Source organism: Musca autumnalis, unplaced genomic scaffold (assembly GCF_047663935.1).
Source record: "Musca autumnalis isolate F117 unplaced genomic scaffold, ASM4766393v1 scaffold_4, whole genome shotgun sequence".
NCBI classification, from domain to species: Eukaryota; Metazoa; Arthropoda; class Insecta; order Diptera; family Muscidae; genus Musca; species Musca autumnalis.
Window position 1 is genome coordinate 77611063 of NW_027411977.1, and position 16066 is coordinate 77627128.

The 16066-nt window shown below is 34.9% G+C and overlaps 1 protein-coding gene across 1 annotated transcript in view; it reads left to right on the forward strand.

Annotated features, from left to right (window-relative positions):
• Window positions 1-7781: 7781 nt before the first annotated feature.
• LOC141401457 (odorant receptor 67d-like) overlaps window positions 7782-16066 on the forward strand; it is a 14474-nt gene continuing 6189 nt past the window's right edge. Inside the window, exons 1-3 of the mRNA XM_073981717.1 lie at window positions 7782-7867; window positions 14873-15157; window positions 15216-15736. Of these exons, the coding sequence (XP_073837818.1) occupies window positions 14912-15157; window positions 15216-15736 (767 nt within the window). The 5' untranslated portion in view covers window positions 7782-7867; window positions 14873-14911. The remainder of the gene's footprint in view (window positions 7868-14872; window positions 15158-15215; window positions 15737-16066) is intronic.

The window sequence follows — 16066 nt, forward strand, 5'->3', positions numbered from 1 at the left end:
GCATACTCGCTTTGCACTCTGAAGGTCCGCGTTCGCTTCCCAAGTCAGGCAACAAAACATCACATTTTTAAAATGACAAAATTATTGTAGGCGGAAATTGCAAAGAATAATTTCTCTAAAAGAGAAGAAAAATAAATAAAAATAAAAAAATTAAAAAAATAAATAAAAATAAAAAAATTAAAATAAAAATGTAAATAAAAATAAATAGAAATAAATATTTTTTTTAATTTCTAGAACTATCGCGGAAATGATCTTCTAGAAGTGTTGCTGGAGTGACTTCCAAGACGACACGCCGGCGTTGTTTATTTCATCAAATCGGAGGTCACTTCAGGGTGACTTCTGCGACTATCGCCGCGACTGTTTTTATCGCCCTGGGCGACACGCCTAAGTCAATTGCAATTACCAGGTGATACTATCTACTTTTGCTATGAGAAAATACTTTGCTTCAACAAAATAATAAAGAAATATTACTTGAATTTTGTCAACAATATTTTATTGTTCTAATCTTTTTGATGCATTTCTCGCTAACAAAAATTTTGACATTATAAAAAAAGGGGCAAATTTGCCACCTGTGTAACCTTACGAAATGAACTAATTAAAAAATACATAAAAACCCTATATTCCTACAACAACATTTTGGAGGAAATCAAACTAAGCAAAAAAAAAATACATTTGATTGTTTTTAAGTCTGGAGTATTACCCCAATGGATTAAACTTCATATTTTCTGTTACAGAGAGTAATGTTTTTCAAATCGAACTGACAGTGTTGCAAAATTTTACTGATCGCTACCAATATTTTAATTTCATCCTGGCGAAAGAAATTATCAATTGGATTTTCAGCTTTTTGAAATAATGTTTTTTTAGGGAAAAATGGAACTCTGTAATTGTCTAGTATTCTCAAATAAATGAGAATCATACACACTTTTCGGCTTTCCCAAAAAACATCAGAGCAAAAATATTTGCAAACAACTATCAGCACGTATCAACTAAGAACTCATCGAGTTCTGTAAGTTGAAGAAAAAACATCTCCACAGTTGCCTGTGAGTGAGTGAGTGTTGTTGGAATTTATTTCAAATTCCCCTGCGCATGCCATCCGCTGTTCTTTGTTTGTTTTGTTTTGGTTGAAGTTTCAATCTCATTTCATTGATGATGAAGTTTAAGCCATTGGGGTAATACTCCAGACTTAAAAACAATCAAATGGGATTGAAACTTCAACCAAAACAAAACAAACAAAAAATAAAAAAATAAATTTTAACCAAAATAAAACAAACAAAAAATAAAACAAGTAAGCAAAGGCTATAGTCGGACTGGGCCGACCATGTGATACCCAACACCACAACTTCTAGGAATTAGGTATGTGCAACCACTTTGCACACTGAATGTCCGGGTATGATTCCCACGCCTGGCCACATCAAATTTTCAACAGTGGCATAATACCCCTTTGTTATGCTGCCGATATTTTTTGAGTATTTCAGCCATGACAAAAATACCTTTCGGATTCGGCGATAAAAAATACGTCACATATCAATGACATAACTTGAATCCATTGGTATAAGACAAGCATCCCTTGTCCCTATTGGGATATTTGTGGAACAATTATATAAATTACACACACAGAAAAAAAGCCATCAAAGAAAATTTTGATTAAAAGCTTTATCACCATATATTTGTCGAATGGCGATAAAATATTACGAATATATAGGGAAAATGTTTATCAAACATGAAAAATGTTACTAGAAATCGATCAATAAACGCTTTCAAACAAATAATTTATTGAAATTTGTTTATGGTTATTATAAAATTTCTGTAGTTAAAATGGTTTTCAACGTTTGTCGCATGTTCTCGCTCTCAAGAGCGAGAGAAACAAAATTTTTAGGGCATAAAGAGAGCGCTACAACAATGTGCTGTGTTTTTTTTTTTCTTGAGATGTGAGTGTCGTTGCTATGTATATTTCAAAGCATGGTCATGGAATTTTTGCGGCATGAAGGGATGGAGCGGAGCGTTTGTTTGGCATTTGCCTTGTTTATTTATTTGTGCTCGGGTGAAGGCTTTATGAACCTAACAAACGAAGAGGGAAAGAAAAAAAAACGGTACGAGTTCTCATGTTTTTTTCTGCTTGGTGGTTTAGGAAGGCAGATAACACTTTTAAACCATCAGTTTGGTTTATTTTGGCAGTTCCTTTAAAGCAGTCGTTGTATGTGGATCGGTAGTGCATAAATCTGTGTTTATGTGTTTTCTTAAAGTAAAGGTGCTTTTCAAGTAAAATAAATGGCTAATACATTTTATAATTGAATTCACGAATATGAAAAAGGATAATAAGAATATTTTTTTGGACAAAGAAGCAACCGCATGTGATATTGGTAATAACATCAAAACATTTTATATATTTAAAATATATATGGATGTACTATTTCTCACATTACAGATACCCATTTTCCGCTGATGATTTTCAATGTGGCAGAAGAATGTGTTTTGCTTTTGTTCTTTCGTATGATTTCCCTTAAAGTACTACAAGGTCTTTCATAGAAGTCCAACAGCTTCTTTCACAGGCCTGTAAATCTTCTAAAAGTTCTTCCCTAAGTATATTTGGAACATGCAAACATTATTGCAATCAATTGACCCAAAAATGTTTCCGATATGCATTTTGTAGTCAAAATAGAGATTAAGAGTTTTTTAAATTAGGATCATTTAAATAATTTAAATTGATTTGACAAATTTTGATAAATGTAGAACAGATTGTTGCCCGGAGTCGGAGTCGAGCTTTTTTTCACGACTCCGACTCCGACTCTAGCAAAATTTGCTAGACTCCGACTCCAGACTCCAGACTTTAAATAGATCCGTGGCTGGTCCTCAAACTGCACTTTCCCCAAATTTTGTGTAGGAGGTACTCGAAAGACGGGTCCGATATAGTCCATATTCCAACCTGATACATTACTGGATGAAATAATAGGATGTGCAAAGTTTGGCCCAATCAGAAAATCCCCTTGCGGATTTGCCACTTAAATTAGGTTTCTTGCTTGTTTTTCAGGTTTTCTTGGACCTTTTCGGCCATAATCTCTGAAGGTATGGACTTGCCATTGCAATTGTACCATCTTAAAGACGGCCGCAAAGACAACCTGCTGAAAAAATCAAAACGATTCGATACGACTCATAAATTTCACTTTTCCAAATTTTGTGTGGGAGGTACTCGAAGGTGTGGACCGATATAGTCTTACCCGATCTATATCTGGAAGCAATAATAATATATGGAAAGTTTGGACCAAATCGATTTCGCACTTCGACAGTTATCGTTCATACAATTGTTCAGAAAAATTTTGAACTTTTGTGGGGGAGATGCCCAAAGGAGTGAACCGATATAGCCCATATTCGAAATTAAACTAAGTTTGGGCAAAAAATTACGAAGTGCAAAATTTGGTTCGAGAGTTATCGTGCGCACCAGCCAGCTAGACGGTAAGAGAGAAAGATGAACGTACAAGGCTAAATGGACTCCAAACTATTTGAAACGAATTTAGTCCAAGCATACTTGGGGTCAAAAGCCATTTTTTAGATGGGCACATCTTTGGTCGTATTTTGTATTAACCTAATGGCTGAGGGTATAAAATAGCGAAGCGACCCCATGCTGCAATATTTGTATAAAAGTTCAATTGGACAACTGAACTGAAAATTTCTCTGTCATGATTGAAACAATTTGTAGTATGAGAGGAAATTGTGGTTCTCTACACAAACCCCATTATATAAGACAGTAGGCCCGTTATCTATCAGACACATTATTGCAATTTGCATCAGGGGGACGATCAGTAGTTCTATTTCCATATGTAGTGTACTTTCCAGGCATATGCCCTTGAGGAAATAAAATATAGACCAAAAATATTTTTTTGTATTTTTCATACAAAAGTAATGGTCCATTTCAGCCGCTAAATAATATCGGATCATCATCCAAGATTGTAGGCATCTTCTTCGACCTAAACCCTTACCTCTTGCAAAATTTCGTGACTATTGAGCTATAACTGCGACCTCTAGTGTGCTTATGATTACACTTCAAGCAAAAAACTGGATATATTAGGCTGTAACTCTGTTATGTGACCGCGTAAATCAATATAATTGGCATCAATGAAAAGGGCAAGAGTTGGTCTTCCCAATATTATTTACGGTCTATAAAAAATTTTCACAATTTTCACACAAAAGTTATGGTCCATTTAACCCTCTAAACATCAGCCGATCACCATCTCAAATTGCAAGCATCTTCTTTGTCATATACTCTTACCTCGTTCGAATTTTCGAGGCCATCGATCTATTATTGCGACCTACAGAGCAGCTAAAAAATCGGATAAAAATTATGTTTTTGGTCCATTTCACCAGCAAAATATTTCACGATCATCACCAATTAAAATAGCGATCTATTCTGATGTGAAACCGACCTCCATACAAAATTTCGTGACGATCGGTCCATAATTGCGGCCTAGAGTTTGATTACAATTTATAATGGACAGACGGACACACGGACTGACGGACGGACGGACACACATCTCAAAATCGCATTATCTCGCCGAGATATGAAGATTGGTATACCACATTGGGGATCTCCGACGAATATTTCGCGGTGTTACATGAATTTTTTCCAAAACAAACTTATAATACCCTTTCCACATAGTGGTGTAGAGTATAAAAATAAATTTTAACAGTCAACACGACTATTGTTTCAACCAAAGTTTTGTTGTTTCTAAATGAAATCGGCGAGTTATTTCCAAGTCCGGTCGCGGTTTTTCCGCATCATCTCTTGTTCTTGAGATATACCTCAAAATCGGTTCTTACGAGCTTTACCCAGAAGTTCGTTATTTCGTTATGTTACATTAGAAATGCAAAAAATCAGTCCGTTTTGTTCTGATCGAAATTTTTACCACATATTCTACGCTACTTATATATTTCAAAATAAGCAAAAAATATTGTTTAGTTCAGGCATCCCCTTAAATAAATGTTAAGGAGGCTTATAATAATAGTCCTTAATGTATTTATTTTCTCATATAAATGTTTCATTTAAAGACCAAATTTTTCAACTCCACAGTAGCACTTCACATAAGGGAGGTGGAACACAATTGATAACACTGTACAACAAAATCGAAATTTTTTTAAAATTACAAGAAACCCCGCACAGATTATGAAAGAGGGCCGAAAAAAAAGAAGACAAGTGTATCGGCGTTGTGAAAGGTTATGTCGGAAAGTAACCTAAATAGGCGTGACAAGTTCCGCCCATTTATACAGGTTTTGAAATATTCGACATCACATTCCTCGGAATCCTTGCATTTTAGGTATAAAGTGTCTTTGGCAATATTACTGACAAAAATACGGGGTATCTTTTTATGAAAAAATTAACACTCATGCGAGTCACTAAAAAGGTCTTTTTGGTCCCTATTTTCAAAAACGTTTAAAAACTCCTTTAAAATGTGATCGTATCAGATCAAAATATTCTACAAAATTATTTGTAATAAAATTTTACTATAGATCCCCGAATACACCAAACTCTAAATCGTACCCAAACGCCAGGAATCTGCCAAAAGTAAAATCACATTTTAGGGTTAATGTTGTACTTTATCTGAGTTTATTAAGTTTTGTCCCACAATACTTCATTCTAGATAGAAGACGTTAAAGATAAAAATAATCTCCATCAAATTTCAATATAAGTCGCCGAATAAATGAAATATGTATTTGTAATATATATCAAGAAAATATATACATCAAGTTTGCCAACAAAACACCCAAATATTTTTTGAATAACCAAACACCCAAATATTTTTTGTTCTTTTTTCGAGTTGATGCATGAAAGTAACATGAAATTTAGTTCTAGACAAAAGGTGTTAAAAGAAGAAATATTCTACTCAAAATTTCAGTGTAAGCCATGGAACAAACTAGATATCTGAGTATAATGCTTTGTTAAGAAAATGACGTTACAAAATTAGATATTATAGGTACAAATTATTTGTTACACTTTTAGACTCTTAATAAAAATTTATTCCATACTGAGCCAAAATCTCCTAAAATACCTAACTTATTGGGGGTTGTGTCAAAAGAAGAAATGTTCCAAATCAAATTTCATAATGAGTCTCTGAACAAAAGAAATATGTAGCTATAATATTTAACATCTCCAAAAGCTTTCGCTTTTTATATATTATTTAGGACCATATTCTACCGTTTTTATTCACATTTCCGTTATCTGCGGTCAAAAAATATATTTTATTGATGTTTTTTCATAATAAATTCTTTCAGAAAATAATGTGTGCTCCATCCAAACTGTTTTTGAAATATCTATGGTGAGTATATATAGGGAAAATTTTGATAACCCAGATCGGACTTTGAAAAATTACGTATTTTAGTACTTTAAACTAAAATAACGTCCTCAGGATAAGTCATAGGTTCCTGATATTGTATGTGAAAATGCGGGGATAGTCTACGGCTATATATAATATATATCTGACATACAAGTCCTAACATCCATGGTTTTAGCATGGTCCTAAATACTCTAATGATGGCAGCTACTCCTGCTCTGATAAAATTGACTGAATTAACCCTAGGAACTGACATACATGTGTGTATCATGAATGATCATAACAAATTTAGTTAGTATATGGCTAGTTACTTCTATTTCAAGGGAAGAATAATGAGTAGAATATTTCTTCTTTTAACACCTTTCGTCTAAAACTAAATTTCATGTTACTTAAATTTATTCAAAAAATATTTGTATGTTTTGTTGGCAAACTTCATGTACATATTTTCTTGATATATATTGCAAATACATATTTCATTTATTCGGCGACTTGTATTGAAATTTTATGGAGATTATTTTTGTCTTTGACGTCTTCTATCTAGAATGAAGTTTTGTTTGTTTTTGAAAAAAGGGACCAAAAGACCTTTTTAGTGACTCGCATGAGGATTAATTTTTTTCATAAAACTATACCCCGTATTTTGGTCACTAATATTGCCAAAGACACTTTATATCTAAAATGCAAGGATTCCGAGGAATCTGATGTCGAATATTTCAAAACCTGTAGAAATAGGCGGAACTTGCCACGCCTATTTAGGTTACTTCCCGGCGTAAACTTTCAAAACACCGATACACGTGTCTTCTTTTTTTTGGTCCTCTTTCATAATCTGGTCGAATTATCTTGTAATTATTTTTTGTGTTGTACAGTGTAATTGATGATTTTGTTTAAAAGTGACAAAACGTGTTCCATGAGACACAAACAGCAAAAACATGAAAAAATAACGCATGGAACAATTCAATTTTTGCAATTATAAAAATTTACCATAACTTCTACACTATCACAGATATTTGACAAAAATAAACTGCTAATATATTCTTTGAGTTTAGTTAAGCAGAACTGAGCTCTTAAAGTATTGGACTTTTGCAGCACTTTGAACTTGAATTGTTCTCGAATCAGGCAAATGGCGTATGGAACAATTAAGCATGACACCGACGATATCTAACAAAATGTTATACCCTCCACAATACTCCTGTAAGCCACATCGTAACGTTTTGAATTTCATAATACGATAACTCGTTACATGGAAAATTAAAAACTACTGCTTAAAAAAAACCAATCGTTATACCCCAAACAATTACGTGGAAATCAGGGGAAATAGTATAAAAACATGGTTGAAAAAGTGTAAAGTAATTGCAAAAATGTAGCCAATTAATGACAACAATTAAAATTCCATTGCAAATTGAAATTAATTACATTGCATTTTAATTGATGTCCTTAAAGGAATTCTTTAACAGCGTTGATATTGTGACATTTGTTATAGACCGTCACATTTACTAGTTCGTCACAACGGTAACAACGGTTATTTATCTTCAACTTAAAATAATATACATGTAAGTGGATTGAAAAAGATCTGTAATAAAATCTGTGTACCGTAAAAAGAATATCAATTCTAGATTTTGTGTATCTAACATATCGCCCATGTGTTCAAAGAATATCGTTACTCAATGAAATTGATGTTTGTAAAAGTTTTTTACACCTTGAGATACAATTTATATATATCACCAATATTTTTGAAAATTTAACATATGTAGCTGAAGCCGAGGTTTACCCTTTTAGAACACGCGACTCGTGATTGTATATTGTACAAATCAAATACTTTTGGATAAAATGAAGTGTTTTTGGACGTGGCAAAAAATATTGGCTTTAAAAAGTAATTTGCGTGGAAGCTGTGGCTATATTTATGTTAAAAAATTGGTAAAAATGGGTTGCAGCCAAAGTGTCTTCTTTGTTTTCTCTCATTTTGTGATTAAACCACACTTCCCTCGAGTTTTATGTCAAAGCAAGCAGCAGAAGCAAACTAAATAAGGATCATCTCACTATTGTATTACTTTTCAAAATTTCGTCTGCTTCTACCATTAAATGATGCTGACATTTTGAAGCCAGACTTACAGTGTTTTTTTAAACTTTCTTCTAATTTCATTCCGCAAACAGGTTTATCAAAAAACCATATATAGGATTGTAATACTTGCGATTCTGAGTTATTTGACACGAATATTGTGAATGTAGTCTGCACAGCTTCATAGAAATCTGCATACAAAAGCGAAAATTTTGTGCGAACATTTTTCTAAATATCATATTTTTCGGGCTTAATTTTAACAATTGTCATTCGATTTCTTCGTACTTGATTGCACATTTTAGCTTTTTTCGTTCCTGATCCAATAAATCATTCCCCGTGAAAATCCATCTACTAAAACGCGAGTTACAAGAAATACCAAAAGTAAAAAAGCATCATTGACCTCTGTTTCCATTTCATAAGCTTTGAGATATATTCTCATCAATGTCAATAAAGGAAAATCCGTCTATTTTATTGGGAGAATTAAGCAAAATGAAGGAAGTATTCCTATACATAGATTTTTCCAATATTTTCTACTACATAATGCATGTTAAAAAAATATTTTTTCAAACAAAAAATTCTTTTTTGACCAAAATATGTGCTTTTTTGGCTGTAACATCAAAACTATAACACCAATCTAATTATACCCTCAGCCTTTAGGCTAAAGAGGGTATTTACACTTTGATACGACCAAAAATGTGCCTCATCGAAATAATGGTTTTAGACCCCAAGTATGTTTGTACGATATCCGTTTCAGACAATTTTGAGTAGATCTAGCAATGTCCGTCCGTCTGTCTGTCTGTCCGTCTGTCTGTCTGTCCGTCTGTCTGTCTGGCTGGTGCGCACGATAACTCTCGAACGGATCAATCGATTCGGTTCAAATTTTGGGTATCGAAATATTTTGTCCAGATTCGATTTAAGTTCGAAGATGGGCCATATAGGTCCACTCCTTCAGGTACCTCCCCCACAAATGTTCAAAAATTGTCGGAAAATTTGTGAGCACGATAACTCTTGTAGGGAATAACCGATTTGGTCCATACTTTGCACATCGTGTAATTTCTACCAAACTTAGATGAAGTTCCAATATGGACTCAATTGGTCCACTCCTTCGGGTACCTTCCACACAAAATTTCGGAAAAGTTCAGTTTAGGACCTGGTCTCGAATCGCTTTGATTTTTGTTTACTCAAGTTGTATTCGCTGTCCTGTATACGACGCTGTAAGTTTCATTAGGGGCAAGTCCATACTTCCTCAGAAAATAGCCTGAATGTTACAAAAAACCCTATGACACCGTGTGTAGTGGTTGGAGCGCATGATAACTATCGAAGGACCTGCCGATTCGGTCCAAAATTTGGCTTTCGTAATATTTTGTCCAAATTTAGTTCAAGTTCAAAGGTGGATTATATCGGTCCACTCCTTCCGGTACCTCCCCCACAAAAGTTCGAAAATGTTCGGAAAATTTGTGCGTGCGATAAGTCTTGAAGGAAGTAACCGATTTGGTCCATACATTGCACATTATGAAATTTCTACCAGACTTAGATGAGGTTCAAATATGGACTCAATCGGTAAACTCCTTCGAGTACCTCCCACACAAAATTTCGGAAAAGTTCAGTTTAGGACCTGCTCTCGAATCGCCTTGGTTTTTGTTGTAACATTTTGTATTCACTGTCCCCTATACGAAGGTACAAGTTTCCTCAGGGGCAAGTCCATACTTCCTGAAAAAATAGCCTGAAAGTTGAAAAACAAACCCTATGACACCATGTTTATGGGTGGAAGAGCAAGATAATTCTCGAACGGAAATGCCGATTCCGGCCAAAATTTGGCCTTCGTAATATTGTTTCCAAACTTAGTTTAAGTTCGTAGATAAGCCATATCGGAGTGGATAGATATGGGTTATCAACAGGTACATACCCCACAAAAGTTCGAAAATATTCGGAAAAATTGTGCGCACGATAACTCTTGCTGGGAGTGATGGATTTGGTCCATACTTTACACATTCTCATAATATTTACCAGATATAGATCAGGTTCGAATATGGAATATGGAGTGGACAAATATCTACTCCATCCCGTACCTCCCACACAAAATTTTGGATAAGTTCACTTTAAGACCTAAGATTTAATAAATCACTTTGATTTTTGTTGAAGCAACTAACATTCGCTGCCTCAATTACGATGGTAAAAGTTGTTTCAGGGACTAGTCCATACTTCTTGAGAAAACAGTCCGAAGGGTGTAAAAACCCCCTATGGCACCCCCATGGTCTATGTCGGTCCATTCCTTTAACTACATTTTCCGCAAAATTTTTGAACTTTAATCCTAATCAACATTTTTGTCGGTTCATACAACCAAAATTTTGAAACCCCCTAAATACATAAGTTTCTTTTTGTGAAAAAAGTGTTTCAATTTGCACAGGCTGAGGGTATATCTCTGTCGGCAAGGCCGACTGATACTTTTTAACTTGTTTTTATGTAATTTTATGACCACTAAATGGGCCTTAATTTTGAAAAAAAGTTTACTTATATTCAATAATTTATCAATTTAATGTACATTCCGCGGATTCTGTGTAACATTTTGCAAGTATTATGCAATCTACTCGCTGAAGTCACTTCGTGATAACTTTTTGTAACAATGGTGCTCATTAAAATAATTAGCGTTTTTATAATATTTTCTTCCTTAAAAAGCGAAATAAAAGCGCCATAACATTCGTTCTGGGAATTTTTTTCTTAACCTACATATCAAAAACCAGCTAAACAATATTTTCGAAGTGAAACGGTGAAGTATGAACATTTTGTTCCTAATTATACCCTACACCACTATGTGGAAATGGCATTATAAGTTTGTTTTGGCAAAAATTCATGTAACACCGCGAAGTATCGATCCTAGACCCCCAATACGGTATACCAATCTTCATATCTCGACGAGATAAAGCGATTTTGAGATGTGTGTCCGTCCGTCTGTCTATTATGAATTGTAATCAAACTCCAGGCCGCAATTATGGACCGATCGTCACGAAATTTTGCATGGAGGTCGGGTTCAGACCAGAATGGACACCTATTGTTATTGGTGATGATCGTGAAATATTTAGCGGGTGAAATGGGCCAAAAACATAATTTTTATCCGATTTTGCAGCTGCTCTGTAGGTCACAATAATAGTCCGATCGCCTCGAAATTTTAACTAAGATAAGAGTATGTGACAAAGAAGAAACTTGCAATTTGAGATAGTGATCAGAAAATATTTAGAGGGTTAAATGGACCACAAGTTTTGTGTGAAAATTGTGAAAAGTTTTAATATACAGCTTATATCTTTTTTCCTAGAAGAGACATTCCGCCCACGTAAATAACATTCGGAAGGTCATTTCTTCACCTTAAAATTGATGCCAATTATGTTGATTTACGTGCTGAGATAACAGAGTTACAGCCTAATATATCCAGTTATTTGTTTGTATTGTAATCAGAAGCACGTTAGAGGTTGCAATTATAGATCAATAGTCACGAGACTTTGCACGATGTAAGAGTTTAGGGCGAAGAATATGCCTACAATTTTGGATGATGGTCCCATATTATCTAGTGGGGTTAAATGGATCATTACTTCTGTATGAAACATATAAAATTTAGTCCATATTTTACTTCCTGGAGGGCATGTACCAGCAAAGTAGCCTACACATGGAAAAAGAACTACTGACCTTTCAACTGATGCAAATTGCAATAATGTGTCTCCTGTGTAACTAACGCACAGTGGATCCACTTGTATGGAGAAAGTGGACAAAAATATTTAGAGTGTAAAAATCAAGCCAATGCGCCGGTTACAGCTTTGTGCTGCTGCGAAGAGTGTTTTAAGAAACCACGAGCGTAACATTCTCCCCCCTTTCCCCTCTGGAGGGGGTATACGGTAAGAATTGTTTTATGATGTTAATACAAAATGACATGAAAAAGGTCCAGATTATCTCATGATGCAAAAATAGGCTTGGGGAAACAAAACAATCTCCAAAACAACATAAAATCCAACCAATTTAGCGGATTAAAAAAAATCAATATTTTGGTCTGAAAATTGGTAAAATTTTTAATATAGATCTTATAGCGTTCTTCCTGGAAGGCACGTACCGCCAACATAAGACAAATTTGGAAGAAGATTTCTTCATCATGCCACTGATGCCAATTATGTTAATGTACGTGGTCAGATAACAGAGTTATACGCTAATATATCCATAGAAACCCTTCTCTAGGGCAGCTTTCGTCAGCGAGCCACCATTTGTGGTCTGGCACTAGATGGCAGCTGATTTTAATACTGAATAATCTTAAACCCATGACCTACTTTGGAAAATTATTCCCGAGTTGGGCAGTATATGATCGAATTGACATTACAAAATACACTAGGAAAATATGCAGCTAACTAGAATTCCACAACACGCTATAACACTATTTTTTAATGAAAATTAAGGTAATACCTTCTCCTTCAAAACCCACTATAATATTTTGCTATACGTAGTAGTTTCGCGATATTTTCAATATATTTACTTGCACCTTAAATAGTATAGGTTGTACTCACAACAAAAAATATTAGTCAAATGTTCCGAGTTTTGAAGCTATTCTTAAGAAGATCGCGTTCGAAAGAAACAAAAACAAATATATTTTTAAAAAGGTCCATGTCACAGCTGTCAGAGTTGCCGGATGTTGTACCAAAATTTTGACATTCATTTTTTATTTTTGGCCAATGGGGGGATCCACTGTGCGATGGTATATACACTTTCATATGGGCAAAATGTACCTCATCGAAGTAACGAAACCCGTTTCAGACAATTTGGAGTTGATCTAGCATTGTCGGTCCGTCTGCCTGTCTGTTTGGCTGGCTGGAAGTCACGATAACTCTCGAACGGATCAACCGATTCGGTCTAACATTTGGCTTTCGTAATATTTTGTCCAAACTGAGTTTAAGTTCGAAGATGGGTTATATCGGTCCACTCCTTCCGGTACCTACCCCACAAAAGTTCGAAAATATTCAGAAAAATGGTACGCACGATTACTCTTGTATGTAGGAAGTAACCGATTTGGTCCATACTTTACTCATCGTGAAATTTCTACCAGACTTAGATGAAGTTCCAATATGGACTTAATCGGTTCACTACTTCGGGTACTCCCACACAAAATTTAGGAAATTTTGCAGTTTATGACCTGCTCTTGAATCGCTTAGATTTTTGTTGTAACAACTTGTATTCACTGCCCCCCATATGACCACACTTCCTGAGAAAATATCCTGAAAGGTACAAAAAACCTCTATTACACCGTGTGTAGTGGTTGGAGTGCAAGATAACTCTCTAACGGATCTGCCGATTCGGTCCAAAATTTGGCCTTCGTAATATTTTGTTCAAACTTAGTTTAAGTTTGAAGATAAACTATATCGGTCCACTCCTTCAGGTACCTCACCCACAAAAGTTCGAAACTGTTCGGAAAAATGGTGCGCACGTTTACTCTTGAAGGGGGTGACAGATCTGGTGCATACTTTACACATCTTAATATATCTACCAGATATAGATCATTTTCTAATATAGACTATATCTGTCCACTCCCTCGGGTACCTCCCACACAAAAATTCTGATAAGCTCTCAAATCACTTTGATTTTTGTTGAAGCAACTTGCGTTCGCTGCCTCAATTACGACGGTAAAAGCTTTTTTAAGCCCGTACGGTATAAAAAACCCCTGCGGCACCATATGTAGTGGCTTGAGAGCATGATAACTCTTGAAATGATCAACCGATTTGGTACAAAATTTGGCCTTGGTCATATGTTGTCCAAACTTAGTTTTAGTTCGAAGATGACCAATACCGGTCCACAACATCCGGTACTTCCCCCAATATTTAAACAAAATGTCACTAAAATGGTATGCACCATATCTCTTGAACGTGGCAAACAATTTTGTCAAAACTTTGAATCTCCTAATATTTTGTCCAAATCAAATTTAACTCCTAAAATGGCCCATATCGGTCCTCTCCTTAGGGTACCTCCCTCACAAAAATTCAACATTTGTGTCTAAGGGCAATTTAGATCTTTTGGAAAGGTGCACCGATGCTTTTCGTTGTGGTCCTGCTTACAGCGGTATTAAGTTTTCCGTGAACAAGTCCATGCTTCCTGGCATACTAGTCAAAAAGTTATACTATGACCCACTGAAATGACTAGTGGGGGCGATATCTATCGAAAATATATGATTCCCAAAATAAGAACCACTTCCATAATGGACAATGTCGGTCCATCAAGTACTTCCTCCGCAACACTTATGAACTGTAATCCTAATGCAAATTTTTGTCGGCAAGTTCAAATGTCCAAAAATGACACACACAAAATTCCGAAAAGACCCTAATACATTCGATCTGTCCGTAGATGAAAGTTTCAATTCACACAGGCTGAGGGTATATCTCTGTCGGCAAAGCCGACTGATACTTTTTTGCTTGTTACTGTTTTTTTTTTTTTTACCGCAACTGCATATTATTATTTTTATTACTTTCATATTTAGATTTGAGCGGAATCAACACTAACTCGGGACATTTTCAAAATGGCTCATCGGCAATCGGATCGTTTTAGGAGCATTGTTCGCATAACAAAAATTTGTGCAGATATTTGTGGTGCCAATGTCTTTGATCATGGCTACAGGATTAATATCAGAACGGTACTTGTATTTGTTATAATAATATCGTCTTTTGGCTTTATGATCTACACAATGTACGATGGTATGTTTGTCAAGGGTGATTGGAAAATAATATTGCAAGTTTTGAGCATTGGCGGTGGTACATTGGTACAGGTAAGTGTCTACATATGTACCCCTAAATAAATTTACTTTATTGATTGTCTAATTTTAGGGTTTTGTCAAGCTTCTCAACTCCATAACACAACAGGAGCATTTTCGTTATTTGATGGATGAACTCAACGACATTTACAATGAATATGAATTAAAGCATGTCGGTTACCAAAGAACTCTGAACAAGGGTTTACATTACCTATCGCACATGATGAAACTGTGTGCCTTTATTGTGGTTTTAATGGTTGTGGGTATGATCGCTGTGACCGTATTTCGATCTTTGGTATTTGATGTTAACGAATTAGTTGTTCAGTGTATGATACCATTTCTTGATCCGGCAACACAGAAGGGATTTGTTTGGACTTGTGTTGTGCAAATTTGGTTTATAGCCGTTGGAGGGTTTGGCTTCTATGCCGGTGATATGGCATTTCTAACGCCCACAACACAAATTTTAATATTTCAGGGTATACTTCGTTGTAAGTTTATGGATTTAACTGAGATGGTAGAGAAAGATCCAAGAAATGTTAAAAAGTCCACAGAAATGCTGAAGGAAATCATAAATTTCCATCAACGATACATGAAGTAAGTAGAACAAATTCATATAGAGTTAGTAACTCGTTAACACCCACCTGGAAAAATAGTTTGAAGTTTTTCTATTCCCTCATTGGGTTCCATGAACAAAAAAAATTCTGCAGCGCAAATTTCGGACATAAGTTCACGTTTTGGTATTCAAGTATTGAGCACATAGCTCCACGTATAGCGGTTTCACTCGAATTCATAGTACTTGTTTTTCACTTTATTTATTTATTTATTTATTTATTTATTTATTTATTTATTTATTTATTTATTTATTTATTTATTTATTTATTTATTTATTTATTTATTTATTTATTTATTTATTTATTTATTTAT